This window comes from Rattus norvegicus, chromosome 14 (genome assembly GCF_036323735.1).
Source record: "Rattus norvegicus strain BN/NHsdMcwi chromosome 14, GRCr8, whole genome shotgun sequence".
In the NCBI taxonomy this organism is placed as follows: Eukaryota; Metazoa; Chordata; class Mammalia; order Rodentia; family Muridae; genus Rattus; species Rattus norvegicus.
Genome location: NC_086032.1, coordinates 85,705,080 through 85,720,904, shown reverse-complemented (window position 1 = coordinate 85,720,904; position 15,825 = coordinate 85,705,080). Strand labels below are relative to the sequence as shown.

General features: G+C 46.6%; 1 protein-coding gene across 1 annotated transcript; it reads left to right on the top strand.

Moving 5' to 3' along the window:
* Nucleotides 1-1,745: 1,745 nt before the first annotated feature.
* Wap (whey acidic protein) lies at nucleotides 1,746-3,867 on the top strand. Its single transcript, NM_053751.6, has 4 exons — nucleotides 1,746-1,860; nucleotides 2,557-2,691; nucleotides 3,002-3,163; nucleotides 3,708-3,867. The coding sequence occupies exons 1-4, from the start codon at nucleotides 1,773-1,775 to the stop codon at nucleotides 3,734-3,736; spliced, it is 414 nt and encodes a 137-aa protein (NP_446203.2). The 5' UTR covers nucleotides 1,746-1,772; the 3' UTR covers nucleotides 3,737-3,867.
* The last annotated feature ends 11,958 nt before the right edge of the window (nucleotides 3,868-15,825 follow it).

The following is a 15,825-nucleotide window of genomic DNA, read 5'->3' as shown; positions in this document are numbered from 1 at the left end:
AGAAAGAACTCAAAGAGGTTTATCCAGGAGGCCTGCTGGCTTCGTGCCAGCAACCTGTATATAGTCACCTGTGTTTATAACTACAGTCATCAGCTTGAGATTCTCAGTGGTTTCCCCTTTGGGCCTGTGTCTGTAAGTACAGCAGGACAGTGATACCTCGGCAAGAACAGCCAGTGTGCATAGGATGTAGAGTGCATCAGGCCTGGCTCCGTGTGTACAGAGCCCCGGCAAGACACAGAGAGAACAGAACGCCGGCTCCTAAGACGCAAGGTCTTCTGGGAAACTCAAGCAAGAAACCCTGGCCAGCCCTTTCCTGGTGGCCCTCCTTCTGTTCCAGCCAAGGCGGTAATGGAAACAGGGGTGGAAACAGAGCATTGGCAGAGCAGAGCTGTGACTTAGACTTGAATAACACAAGCATGGCAGTGGCCTAAATGTGGGGATGACTGTGTTAGATGGGACAACAAATGTTATGTGCCTGCTGTGGCCCGTACATGGGACTGAAGCACTGGCAACTTCCACGAGGCAGATGATAAACGTAAGAGCTCAGTAAGGAAAGCACACTCACACTCAACGGGCTGCCTACTGCCAGATCCCATTTACATGAGATGCCCAGAATAGACAGACGCAGAAACCGAGCAGAGAGGTAGTTGCCAAGGCCTGGGGGCTCAGGGGACTAGCGAGAGGCTGCTGGCAGGCACAGGTTTTCCTTTGGGGCTGGCCTGAAACGAAATATCAAGGTTACAGCCTGAAAGAGCTTCCCCTGGGACTTTGTCTTCAAAGAGGAGAGGCCATGGGCCATCAGTGAAGACCTCCGGCCAGTCAAAGGAGTATGGGCTGCACCATAGGCTGGCGCTGACAGCCAGTAAACACACAGTCACTCACTCTGAGTCATTGCATCCCCTTCCTTGCAAGAGAAGTCAAGGAAATGTCCCGAGAGCAATGGGCACAGTGCCCAACAGGACATCCCATCCGGGCCCATGACACCGTTGGCACAGCATGGGGCCCTTCTGAGAAGTGGGCTTCCAAGGTTCCCTGCACAGGCAATCCTTTTTTGATGTGTACCCTGTACTCTCTACAAGGAGCAAGTGCCTCCACATTCTTATAAAACTTTTTAGAAAACTCCAGAAAAGCACCAGGAAAAGAAACCATCCTCTGATGTGACTGTACACATTTGGAGCTCGGAATTTCCTTTTTTTTTTTTTTTTTTAAGATTTTTATTTATTTCATGTATGTGAGCACACTGTCGCTATCTTCAGACACACCAGAAGAGGGCATCATATCCCACTGGATCCCAGATGGTTGTGAGCCACCATGTGGTTGCTGGGACCTGAACTCAGGACCTCTGGAAGAGCAGTCAGTGCTCCCAACCACTGAGCCATCTCTCCAGCCCTCGGAATTTCCTTTGTCTGAGAAAGGGGTCCCAACCCAACCATTCAAAGTGATATCTGTCACATTTGTTACAGATCCCATTTCTTCCTTCTCTGCTCCTTAATTTTCTTCATTTTCACGATAAACAAGTTTTACCTTTTAAGTGGAAAAATAACGACCACCCTTACAAAGGACTTCTTAAAAATGGACTCCATTGTGAGCCTTGTTCCTGGCAGCCTGGGCCTGCTCTCTGCATGTGTCCAAGAAGGAAGTGTTTTAGCCCATCTACGCCTATGCCAGCCTGCCCCCCTCCTTCCCCAAAGTCTTCCTCCTGTGGGTCCTTTAAATGCATCTCAGACACTCAGGCTACCATCAGTCATCACTTGCCTGCCGCCGCCGACACCATGCGCTGCTTCATCAGCCTCGTTCTTGGCCTGCTGGCCCTGGAGGTAGCCCTTGCTCGGAACCTACAGGAACATGTCTTCAACTCAGGTAGGCCCCAGGTATTCACCTTACTGCAGGGTGTGGCTTGGAGAGCCCCCCTCCCTGACTGATCCCAGCTGCCTATGCTGAGGAGACAAGGAACAAAAGGACACCCCTAGGGGAGAATTCAAGGATGGCAGGAAGTAGGGGCCTGTCCCACACAAGCTGCACAGCCAGGGACCTGGGTGGAAAATGTTGAGGTTGAGAGACAGGTTGACAGAAGTTACCCTCAGACCCTGGTCACTTCTAGTCAGATTCTTAATGCTCTACCTATAATGGATGAGCCTGTGACTTAATGCTCTGCCCATGGCCATGAGCCTGTGACTTAATGCTCTGTCTAGGACCATGAGCCTGTGGCTTAATGCTCTGCCTAGGACCATGAGCCTGTGGCTTAATGCTCTGTCTAGGACCATGAGCCTGTGGCTTAATGCTCTGCCTAGGACCATGAGCCTATGATGTGCTTCCTAATATTCACAGTTGCTTTCTTATGATTCTGTCACCTAGACCTCAATTCTGGCAGGTTTTTTGTTTGTTTGTTTTTTGGTTTTTGGGGTTTTTTTGTTTTGTTTTGTTTTGATTTGCTCACCTTTAAGGCTCTTCAAAGGCTTGGCTCTTTGTAGCTTCTGTCTCTGGGCCTTCTTCTGAGAAGTCTTAGAAGTGAGGGTGACATCTAGGCCCCCACTTACCTCCCCGTCTTTTGTACAGTTCAGTCCATGTGCCCTGATGACAGCTCCAGTGAGGACACAGAATGTATCAACTGTCAAACCAACGAGGAGTGTGCCCAGAATGACATGTGTTGTCCCAGTTCCTGTGGTAGGCCCTGCAAAACTCCTGTCAACAGTAAGTCCCTGCCCATGGTGGTGGAGAAGAGCAAACAGGGACAAGAGCCTGCCTAGAGAGGAATAGCCCTTTACCCACACACCAATTCGGAGCCCCACTCACCTGCCAGACCCTCCCTGCAGCCTGTTGCCCAACCCGGCCCCTGGGGTCTTGGGCTTCCAAGGGTGCTGCCTGACAATAGGACAGACCTCAACAAATGCCCCATTCACAAAATGGGGTCTTTTCAGTCAGGAGCTCAGTAAAGTGCATTCAACAAAGCTGCGGCATGAAAGGGCTTTGGGTGGTAAGAGAGTGACCATCTCTTCCCCAGTTGAGGTTCAAAAGGCTGGCCGCTGCCCCTGGAATCCAATCCAGATGATCGCTGCTGGACCATGCCCAAAGGACAACCCATGCTCCATCGACAGTGATTGTTCTGGCACCATGAAATGCTGCAACAATGGCTGTATCATGAGTTGTATGGACCCAGAACCAGGTATGCAGCCTCAAGACCCTGGAGCTCCATTTCTCCCTAGACCCCCTCTGGCGCCCACCTTACTCTTTATCAGATCCAAGAGCAGATACCATGTGAGAATCACACAGGACTAGGTCCCGGGGTAGGAGGAGAATATCCTAGCCATGCTCACCCCACAAGTCTATGGTCACTTGCTGTGAAGTGAATGTCAGTGAACAAGGAGGCCTGAGAGAACAGGCCATTCTAGCACTCAGTGCTAGTCCTGGTGAATCTGGGAGCCTTGTGATGCCTTTGGCATTTAACCTGAGTAAACAGTGAAGTGCTCAAAGTTAAGAACATGAGCTCAGAGGTTGGGGATTTAGTTCAGTGGTAGAGTGCTTGCCTAGCAATCGCAAGGCCCTGGGTTCGGTCCCCAGCTCCGGAAAAAAAAAAAAAGAATGGTACACGCTCACCTGCAAAGTCATTAAGGTGTCTGCCCTGCAGGTCCCTGGAGTCTGGGTCTGACTAGGGTAGAAGGAGAGGTTAGTAACCTCCCTCTTCTTATCCCCATCTGTATCTCCTACAGAATCTCCTACAGTGATATCCTTTCAGTGAGAAGCCTGCCCTGGGATCCCTGCCTGTCAGGAGTGACCAGCCCAAGCCTGTACAGCAAGAACCTTCACTCTTGGATCCAGAGAGAACATAATGCTTTCTAACTGCTGCTAATAAAAATCCATTTGGCTTTATGTCTCTGTCTGTCTATCTGTCCTGAGCTCTTGACAGAATGAACGAGCACAGAAGGGAGGGAGGGCAGGATGCTGAGTCAGACTTGCTGAGCCACAGACAAACTGCATCCAGACTGTGGGACCAAGGGAGACCTCAGGACCAGGACAGGCCTCCTCACCTGGCTCCAGAAGCATGAGTATCTCCTGCATCTGAATCCTTCCAAGGTGTGGCCAGCCCCAGGCCCAGACAGAGCAGAAGCTGAGCTTACAAGGGGTTTCTATTGCCACAATGAAACACCATGGCCAGAAAAGCAAGTTGGGGAGGAAAGGGTTTATTGGTTTATACATTCATGTCATTCATCACTGAAGGAAGTCAGGGCAGGAACTCACACAGGGCAGGAACCTGGAGGCAGGAGCTGATGCAGCCGCCATGGAGGAGTGCTGCTTACTGGGTTGCTTCCCCCTGACTTGCTCAGCCTGCTTTCTTATAGAACCCAGGACCACCAGGCCAGGAATGGCAACGCCCATAGTGGGCTCCTCCCACCCCAATCAATAACTAGTTAAAAAAAGTCTTACAGCTGGATCTTAAGAAGGCATTTCTTCAGTTAAGTTTCCATCTATTCACATAATTCTAGTTTTATGTCAAGTTGATGTAAGATTAGCCAGCACAGGGCTTCAAGGGTGCCACAGTGGAAGCAAGGCATAGTAATCGAGTGTGCAGGATAAGGTGGGCCACACACTGACACAGCTCCTAGCCAGCATTGTATAGGCACTCCAGCAAGACATGTGTGCCCTACTCAGACACAAACAACATCACGCACAGCTCATGCCAAGCCTGACACTGGCAGCCCAGATTCACATCGGACTCCACAAGTTCAGTCCCAACTTCAGATACCAGCTCCAAGCCTAGAGACTCCCACGTTCCCGATTCGGTCACTTCCACTGTCCCTTTGTAACCAGAAGTAGAGGTGTTCTTTTTTTTTTTTTTTTCTTTTCTCCCCCCCCCCCCGAGCTGGAGACCGAACCCAGGGTCTCAAGCGCTCTACCACTGAGCCAAATCCCCAACCCCGAGGTGTTTTTATTTTTATTTTATTTTCCCGTCAACCTGACCCAAGCCAGGGACAGGGAACCTCATTTGAGATCCCCTCAGATTGGCCTGTAGACATGTGGGAGATTTTCTTGATTAGTAATTGGTGGGGAGAATCCAGGACACTGTGGGTAGTGCCATCCCTGGGGAGGTAGCCCTGGAGGTATATTAAAAGTAAATAAATAAAACCAGGCCAAACAAGTCAGGGTAAGGAAGCTAGTAAAGTTCCTCCATGGTCTCTGCTTCAGTTCCAGCTTTGAATTCCTGCCCTTCAAAATGGACTACAACTGTAACTGTAATAAGCCCCTTCTTCCCCACAAGTAGCTTTTGATCATGGGTCTTTATCGCAGCAACGCAAACTTCGCAAGAGGAGATTTCACACAGCGCTTACCAGACCACCTTACCTTAGACCGGAGCCAAGACAATGAGGACCACATCTTGACCAGGATTACTCAGCTGCCTCCTGCCCCCTATTTAAGTCTAAACCTCACCCAGGACCTCAAAGATGGACCTATTGTGTCAATGGATGTCTGCATTTGTTCCTCTCCCCAGCGTGGCCATATTAAATAAATATCCTTTCTGTTTTTCACTACTAAATGATTCTTTAATTGGAGTGCTGAGGACAGGTGGCCGAGTCTAGCTCGTTAGGGCTGCCAGAGCCCAGGTCTTGACACTAACTACTCCAGAAATAGCTTCAAGTTAAACAAGCCATTGGAATAACTCACAAAAGCACTTCAAACACCAAACTTATAAATATGCATTTGTCCTGAAGGACAGAGATCAGGAGTAACCAGATTGTCTTAGTCAATGCTTTACTGCTGTGAAGAGACACCGTGACCACAACAATTCTTATGGGGGAAAACATTTCATTGGGGCTTACATTTAATTGGCTTATAGTTTCAGAGGTTTGGTCCATTATCGTCCAGACGGAAGGCTGGTGGCGCACAGGCAGACATGGTGCTGGTGAAGGAGCTGGAAGCTCTACCTCTGACCCACAGGCAGCATGAAGAGAGGGTGCCACTGGGCCTGGCTTGGGCTTTTGAAACCCCAAAGGCCACCTCTAGCAACACATTCTTCCAACAACAAGCTCTACCTCCCAAATCCTAATGGCCAAGAATTCAAATCTATGGAGACCACTCTTATTCAAAACATCACACAGAAGAAGAGACACGGGGTGGGGTCAAGGAGTGGACGATGCAGGAATGTCCCTACCAGGCACTCCAGAAGTCTTCCTAAGCATCCATGTCCAGAGCTTTTAAGAAGGTTTCATTACATAACCATGATCGATAAACTACTGACTGTTGGTGACTGAAGTCAACCACCGTCACCTCTCTCTTCTCTGGAGGTCATTAGTAAGGCTGGGAGGTCCAGCCCACTAATCCTGTGCCTGGTCTTCGTGGTGACCAGCCCCATCTGAACCTGCAGAAGCCCCCATTTGAAGCTACGGAAACCACCCTCTGAAGCCTCTATGCTGGGAAAATAATCATCTTGGTGTCACACGAAGAGACACATGAAAAAAAGCAAAAGTAATTCAGCAAGGGCAAGGCAATTTCTGTTTGCAAAAAGAAGTGTGTGTGTCAGAACCCAAACCAGGCTAGGAGGAAGCACTCTTGGCCTCTATCTTTCATCTCTGATGTAAGTGGTGAGTATGTTTCATCCCATTGGTGGGAGCTCAACTTCATAATTGATGGGATCAACATTGAGTATAAAGAGGGAAGAGGGGACTCGGGAAATCTGGGTCCTTGTTAGGCTAACAACCCGGGTAGGGAAACACAAAACAAAAATGTTTCTTACACCCATCTGAAGCTATGATTTGGCAGCATCCCAATTGAACTGGATCAGATGAGGGTAGTGTTTTATAGCAATTTCCTCTGAGATAAAAATCTTCTTCCACCTTGGAGAGAACCCTAGAAAAGGCACAGGTTTTTCTTAAAAGGAGTGTACTGGGGAAGGGGATGGCAGCTAAAGCTAAAAAAAATTTCATCCTGCGGAGGAGAGATTTTTTTTTAAGATTTTTTTTTTAACATTTATTTATTTATTATGTATATGTCATACAGCTTTCTGCCTGCATGTATGCCTGCAGGCCAGAAGAGGGCACCAGACCTGATTATAGATGGTTGTGAGCCACCATGTGGTTGCTGGGAATTGAACTCAGGACCTCTGGAAGAGCAGACAGTGCTCTTAACCTCTGAGCCATCTCTCCAGCCCCGGAGGAGAGATTTAAAATGCAGAAAGTAATACAGGGTTTGCAGAGAGGACACCGGGAAGGGTGATAACATTTGAAATGTAAATAAATAAAATAACAAAAAAAAAAAAACCGGGAAGTAAACAACACAAAACTTTCAGGAAGTTTCTGAAATTGACCATATGCACTAGGCTCCTCCTACCTGAAACTTATATAAGCAATAAAAACTGCTGAGAGGCACTCTTAGGCCAGCAAGCTGCATGTAAAAAAACTCAGACCAGTGAGCTACTTGTAAAGGACCCTCTCTAACCCATTTAGCTGCCTACAGGCTGTGCAGTGTGCTCCAGGTTCCCAGTTCTCATGAGCCATTACTCATACTAGGGTAGGCATGTGGTAATTAAGTTGTCTATGAGTCATTTTTTCTCCTATAAGTAACCCTCTGTGGTAGTTTGAATAAGAAAGGCCCCCATAGGATCATATGCTTGAATATTTGGTCTCAGTTGGTGGAACTCTCTGGGAAGGATTAGGGGGTGTGACCTTTTGGAAAGGAGTTACTAAGGTTTCAAACGCCCATGCCATTCCCAGTGTATGTTCTTTCTCTCTCTGCCTCCTACTGTGGATTAAGATGCCAACCTTCAGCTACTGCTTCAGTACCAGCGTGCTTGCTTCCACGCTCCCTGTCATGATCATCACAGACTCTAACTCTGAAGCTGTGAGCTCTCAATAAACTCTTTCTATATGTTGTCTTGGTCATAGCGGCTTATCACAGCAATAAAACAGTAACTAAGACACCTTCACTCATACTCCTAACCCAAAGAAAATTCATTGTTTCATCGAGTTGGATTTGGGTAGTACTCTTATTTTGTTCCCTATCTGGGGTGAGTAGACATTTGTTCATGTCTCTGCTTTCTTGACTCCTACCAGTCAGAAGAAAGGGTAGGTCACATGGCTTTGCCGTCTTAAGGTCCAAGAACTATGAAGGTTAATTTTAATTGTCAGTTTGACCAGATTTAGAAAGAGCATGGAAACAGACCTCTGAGTGTGCTTATTAAGATGTTTCTAGAAGAGTTTAACAAGGAGCGAAAACACACATGAATGGGGGATAGAGAACCCCATCCTGGGGAATGGAGTTCCAGACTAAATAAAGAGAAGAAAGTCAAAGCCAGGAATGGTGACAGACTTTTTTTTTTTTTTTTTTTGAGTCCTCTGCTGCATATACATCCTCAGGCCAGAAAAGGGCACCATATCCTGTGACCCACCATGTAGGTGCAAAAATTGCACTCAGGACCTCTGGAAGAGCAGCCTCTGAGCCATCTCACCAGCCCAGTGACACACTTCTTTAATCACAGCAGCACTCAAAAGGCAGAGGCAGGAGGATCTCGGAGTTTGAGGCCAGCCTGGTCTACAGAGTGAGCTCCAGGGCAGCTAAGACTAGACTGTCTCTAACCCTCTCTTCCCCTAAATAAATAAATAAATTTATTTTAAAAAGCCAGTTGAGTATGAACATTCATTTCTCTCTGCTTTCTGACTGAAGAAGTAATATGGTGGCAGCAGAAAGAGCACCATGATTAAAATGAGGAACTAGGGAGACGGCTCAGTGGGTAAGAGCACATCCCATGAATGTAAGAGCCCCTGAGTTCAGATCTCCAGCACTCACATGAAAGCTATGCGTAGTTACCTGTGCTGTAACTCCACACTGATGGGTGGAGGAGGATAGACCTGGGAACTTGCTGGCTGTCAGACTTAGCTAAAGTGGGAAGCTTCCATTTCAATAAGACTCTGATGAACACCCAACATTCTCCTCTGCCATGCACAGGCAGGGGCACACACACACACACACACACACTGGGGGGGGGGGGAGAGGGGAAGGGGGAGAGGAAGGAAGGGGGAGAGGGAGAGGGAGGGAAATGAGAAAAAAGCCAGTTAGAAAGACTGGAAACCCCTCCCAACCAGGGCAGCATATAACAAAGCTGCATACTTGACTATTGGGAGATCTGCACTTATGCAAAAACACCCACAAAGGGTCCCGCCACTGGGGAACTTGGGCTTTTGCATTTTAGCCTTTTCCAGTTCTTTAGCACAATTCCAGTCTCAGGAGTATTTTTTCCTTTCTTTTTTTCTTTTCTTAAGATTTATTATGTGCTATGTGCATTTGTTTACATAAATTTACATACACTAGGAAGTTAGATCCCTTGGAACTGTAGTTACAGGCTGTTGTGAGGTGCCATGTGGGTGCTAGGAGCCAAACCCAAGCCTCTGCAAGAGCTGTAAGTGTCCTTAACTCTTGAGCCATCTCCAGACACTGTTTTTCTTTTTCTTAATAAAATGTCTCTATTTCTATTGAATCAGACCCACACCTGTTAACAATGTTACTAGCTGCGTCTGGCTCCTGCTGCTACCCTTCTCCTCCATGATGGACTGAGTCAAAATAACCCCTCCCTCCCTCCCTTCCTTCTTCAGTTACTTTCCCCTCACAGCAACAAGGAAGTGTGGAGTTACTTCAACTTCTTCCCCATGTCCTTTCCTTTCAGTTGCTGCCTCCTGTGCTGGCTAGTTTATTTTAGGGGGTTTTTTGTTTGTTTTGGGTGGGGGGGGTTGTTTTGTTATAAACTTGACACAAGCCAGGGTTGTCTGGGAGGAGGATCTCAATTGAAAATAATGTCTCGGGGTTGGGGATTTAGCTCAGTGGTAGAGCGCTTGCCTAGCAAGCGCAAGGCCCTGGGTTCGGTCCCCAGCTCTGAAAAAAAGAAAAGAATGTCTCCATCAAGACTGGCCTGTGGGCAAGCTGTGGAGCATTTTCTTGAGTGATGATTAATGCAGGAGCCCAGCCAACTGTGGGCAGTGCCACCCCTGGACTGGTGGTCCCCAATGTTGTAAGAAAAAAGGCTGAGCAAGCCACGGGGAGCAAGCCTTTGTAACCTATTGAAGTAATCTTATGAGCTGTTTCTGCCCACTCTAGCCTGTGTAGCTCCCAAACAAGACAGAGAAACCTGGCATTTTATTCATAAGCTCTTGGCATCAGGCTGTGCAGATTCTCACCCACGTCCCAGCCACAGGCCCCGTGTTACTTGCCAACCGAGTCCTGCTGTTTCCCCTGCTCTATGTGTGTCCTCACAGCCATATTCTCTTGGCTGCAGGCTATGGTCCATCCCGCCTCATAGTGACCTCCCTCTCCCCCTGCCTTTTTTCTTCTCCTCGTGGTCCCTACCTGAGACCCCCCTACTCCATCTTAAGTTCCACCTTCCTCTCCCTGCAGCCCAGTCACAGGCTCTAGTCTTTTATGGTCCGGTCAGAGATTATTGGAGAATATTCTTTTTTAAATCAGAAACTTGTTTAATAAAATTTTGCATACAAATAGGAAATGTATATTTTATTTCCTAACCAGATATAATATGAAAAATTGATACAAAGATAATACTATTGTATTGATCCAAAGTGGAGATTTATATGTATAGGAGTGTGTGTATAAATTTGTATACATATATATGCATGTGCATATTTATATACATATATACACATATGTACATATTATGTAATAGATGTGTAGTATGTATATGTACGAAGCATATCTTGTGTATTATATGGATGCATACCTATCAATTTAAAAACCTATGGGCCATAGGAAAGGGTAGAATAGAAGATGGGATATCTGGGAGACAGAAGCAATTCTGGGATAGGACCACGGCACCTGAGCACAGGTAATCAGCCACATGGAGTAAGTTATGTTTTAGTCAGAAAAGAGCCTAGCGATATGGCCAAGGCATTTGTAATATTTTGAGTCTGAGTCTTATTTTCGGGAGCATGGGACTAGAAGGAAGAACCAGGTCCTAACTTCTACATATGTATGTATACATATATGTTATTATATTATAAATATACCATTATATTATATAATTGTCTTAAGGTTTAATTGCTGTAAAGAGACACCATGACCAAGGCAACTCTTTTTTTTTTCCCCCAGAGCTGGGGACCGAACCCAGGGCTACCACTGAGCTAAATCCCCAACCCCTCAAGGCGACTCTTATAAAGGCAAATATTTAATTGGAACTGGCTTACAACTTCAGGGGTTCAGTCCATTATCACCATGGCAAGAAGCACGGCAGTGTCCAGGCAGACATGGTGCTAGAGAAGATGCTAAGAGTTCTGCATCTTGATCCAAAGGCAGCCAGGAAGACGGGCATCCTCAGGAGGAAGGAAGGAGGAAGCTCTCTTCTGCAATTGGTGTAGTCTGAGCATCGGAGAGCCTCTGAAGCCCACCCTCACAGTGACACAACAAGGCCACATCTCCTAATGGTACCACTCCCTATGGGCCAAGCATATTCAAACCACCACAATACTGTTATAATATATATTAATATATTAGTATACATTTATCAATATATATATATATATATATATATGTGTGTGTGTGTGTGATTATATATATATATATATATATATATATATATATATCTCCCAGAAAGAGTTGAGGGAAACTCCATTAAGTTTGACAATGGCATTTCCCACACTAGACAGTGGTGCCCCTCTCACCTTTGAGGCCGTCTGACTTCCTAGTGAGTACAGGGTCAGTGATTCAAATCTTTCATTCAACTGAGCTCTGTCACTTCAGTGCCTTCACTTATACCGCTGGTTCTATACTTTCCATCTAAAAAATAATCTTTCTGCATAGAAAGGACGGTCAAGGAAAAGTTAGCGATTCTGTTTTCTGTCTTTTGGGTCTGAGGCAAGGTGGTGTAGTAGCTCTGCTGACTGCTGCGAGCTCAGGTGACTCAGAGGGTCCGGTGCCTGAGGCTGAAGGCTGGTTCAGCTTCAGCATCCACACCACTCGCTTCAGGAACAGTGGTCCTTCCTCCCATTCCCTCAAGTCACTGCAAGACTAGGCATATCCTCCCCACTGAGGCCAGACGATGCAGCCCAGTTAGGGGAACAGTATCCACAGGCAGGCAACAGAGTCAGGGTAAGCCTTAAGATCATTCTTTACAGCACATTGGTCAATACAATGCCCATGTCTAGATTGCAACCTGATCTTGGATCAAAGAGCTCAGTATCCCAACCCTTACCCCCAGAACTCAGTCTCTAAACACACCATGCACAAGACCAGCCCTAGCAATGGCCTCTGCTCCAGTTTCTGCCTTGAATTCCTGTCCTTTCTTTGATGATGATGTGTGATATAGAAATGTAAACCAAATAAACCCTTTCCTCCCTCACAAGTTGCTTTTGACTATGGTTTTTATCACAGCAATAGAAGCCTAACAAAGACATTGGCCAAAGCCCGTCTTAAATCTCCTAACACTTTGGGGTCCCTTGCTCTTTTCCTAAAGCTCTGCTCTGTAGCACAAGGTTACCTGTCATGGTGGCTGACCTGTAAGCCCCTATCCCAAGCTGCATGGCTCTGGCTCCCAACCACATGGACGCCTGCCACCCAGTGGCTGACCTGTGAATTGCTCAGATCAAGCTGCATGCAAGCTCCTCTTCTCCATTCCCCAGCGCTGGGGTTTATGCTGGCCTGCCCTGGGGTTTTCTTTTTGAACTCTAATTGTCCTAGGCTTCCATTTGTGTGTGTTCCTAAATTATTTTATTAGTAAAAACCCTAAGAAAGAACCCTGACTCCCTAAGTGTCATATAATGGCTCTTCTGGGGCTCCCCAGGATCCCTAATAACACATCTTCCCTATCTTTTAGTTATTTAATTGGCAGAGAAAATGAACTCATTCCCTTACTTCAGACTGGCATCAGTTCCGCTGGCCACCTGGGGCTACAAGGCCTCGGACACCTGGTCCAGCCTGTGGTTCCAGAAAACTGAGCCTAGGTGTGGGCATGAGATTAGGGTGGCACACAGCTTCGAGGAGCCTTGAGTGGAGGCTCCAAGCCTTCGCTGAGCTGTTACAGAATAGTTGATCACACTGTGAACCCCAAGATTGTGTTATTTACTGGAAAGCCTGTTTCGAGTTGTGGCGTTGCAGCTCTTAGCACACACCTTTAGTCTGGAGAAGGAAGCACCCATGTTTGAAGGTGGTGTCTATCTAACTGAGTGGCAGGCAAAGTGATGAAGCAGAGAACGATCTGACAGAATAGGATCTGCCCAACTCTCACAAGAAAAAGAAAGGAAGCTGCTCCAGGGCTGGTGCAGAGAAAAGGAAGGAGGCAGTTTTACTGCAACAGTTGTATAGAGACAGGTTGCAGAGAACAGAAAACAAGTTAGACACAAGTGAAGACAGAACAAGTCAGAGAAGGAGAAGGAGCCAGAAGATTGCAACAGATTCCCAAAGTTAGCATGAGGCCAAGCAAAACAAAAAGTCAAGAGGCCAAAAAAAGCCAGTTTGAATCAGTCAACATGGAGAGGAGTTTGGAGCCAGAACAGTTGAGTTGACCAGCCAGTCAGAGTTCAGCAAGACTAGAAAGAGTGAGATTACTCAGCAGTAAGTCTCAGAGGCTGAAAACATTCTAGGCCTAGATAAGACTGTACAGCGGCCAGAAGCTTCCAAGACTAGGCCTAGTTAGCAAGCGGAGGCAGAAAGCCTCCGAGACAACAATTACATCGGGTAAATAAAAGATACTTTTACAGCAAACACATGAGACTCCATGCATGGTCAGCCCTTTCACAAGAAAACTTAGGTCCGTTCTCTTGACTAGAGTCTGTGTCTTCACAGATCAGAGTCCTGTCTGGCTTACCAGCTAAGGTGGTTTGAATAGGTTCATACATTGTAATCTTGGTCTGCAGTTGGAGGTACTGTTCAAGAAAAACTAGGACATTATGACCTTATTAGAGAAGGTGTGTCACAGGGTAGGAGGGGAGGGTTTAGAGGTCTTAAAAGCCCCACCAATCCCATTTAGCCTCTTGCTCTTTGCTTCTTGCATGTGGACCAATTTGAGCTCTCAGCTACAGCTCCTGCCTGCCTGCCTGCTTCCTGCTGCCTGCCTACTGCCTTCCTGCTTACCTGCCTGTCTTCCTGCTTACCTGCCTGCCTGCTGCCTGCTGCCTGCCTGCCTGCCTGCCTGCTGCCTGCTGCCTGCCTGCCTGCTGCCTGCTGCCAAGCCCCACCATAATGGTCATGGGCTCACCGTCTGAAACTGTAAGCAAGCCCTTAATTAAATGCTTTTTTGGTCATGGGTGTTTTGACAAAGCAATAGAAAAATAACTAAGAAACCAGAGATGACTCCCACCACTGGACTGTCTGGGATGGTTAGCTCCCAAGAAATAGGTCACCTCCTATTCTGCTCTGGGAAGACCCTTCTCAAAACTTTCAAGTAAGGGTAAGTGTAACTCACATCGAGGAGACCGCAGTCGTCGGGAGCCACAGGGAACCCATACAGGGGAAGCCCATGCTCACAGGTTGTATAACCTTGCGGTAGTACTCTACTCAGGTTTCCATGACCATATAGTACATTGGTACTATGTCAGTTAATAGAGGAGATGGGGAATCTCTATGAAACATAGTCAGGCCAGGCTCTGAAAGAGCAGAAAAAAATCAACTCTCCAGTTGCTCTGACAATTTAAATTAGGGGTTGCTTATTGATAAAAATGTGAAGAACTTCTTAATTTTATTATTTTGTGTGTATGGGTGTGAGTGTGCACCACCTTGCAGTGACAACAGAAGCCAGAAGAGATCATTGGAGCCACTGTGTGGGTGCTGGGGACCCAGCCAGGGTGCTCTGGAACAGCCAGCTCTTAACCATGTTTATTTCATTGCTCCAGTCCGGCACTAAGAATTTTAAACATCCTCAGCTGGGTGTGGTGGTACATGCACCACTTCAACCTTTCACCTCCTTTCTGGTCCATTTTATCTTTTTTTTTTCTTTTTGTCTTTTTTTTGCTTTTGGTATCCTATCTAAGAAACTGTTTAATCCAAGATACTAAAAATGTGTTTTCCCTGAAGAGTTTTATATCTATATATCTCTGACCTCTTTCAGCTAAGTTTTTAATTCAGCATGAGACTCTTAAACAAGAACAACCAAGGCAATCCTAGTGTAACAATAGAGTCTCTAGCTACTGTGAGGCTAAAGCAAGAGGAGCTTCCCTGGGTAATTCAGCAATCTTTTATTAAGCAAAGAACTAGAGTTTATGCTTGATTTTAGCCACAAAGAAGAGAAGCAATACACTCTTACAAGCATAAAAATTTTTAAGGAAAAAAGAAAGTTATATTTTATTTTTTATTTTTTACAAAATTAAGGCCAGCAAGATAACTTAGTGGGACCCTGTCGGTGGTGGCCCATGCCTTTAGTCCTGCACTCTGGAGGCAGGAGAGGAATATCTGTGAGTTCAAAGCCAGCCTGATCTACACAGTGAGACAACCCAGGCTGCATGGAGAAACCCTGTCTAGAACAGTTTAGGGATAAAGGCATTTGCCCTGAGTTTAATTCCCAGACCCCACATGATGGAAGAAACAAATTTCCTCAAGTCTTCCTGTGATCTCCTCATGCACACATACACATTTGTCCCAGAGATTTAGTCTCTACTTTCCTATCACAGGGATTACAAGGGAAATTCACCGCCCTACATTTTGTAGTTTGTTTCTTTTGGGCAAAGCTATCTCCTCAGTCCTGCCGGTGGTGTGCTGAGACAGGGTCTCTCTAGATGGCCCCGGCTGTCCTGCCACGGTATGTAGACCAAGCTAGCCTCGACAGTAGTACAGGCTAGCCCTCAGACCCCTACCTCCATTACTGAGATTACAGGAATTTATAGATGTGCCGTTGTATATGGTATGTTC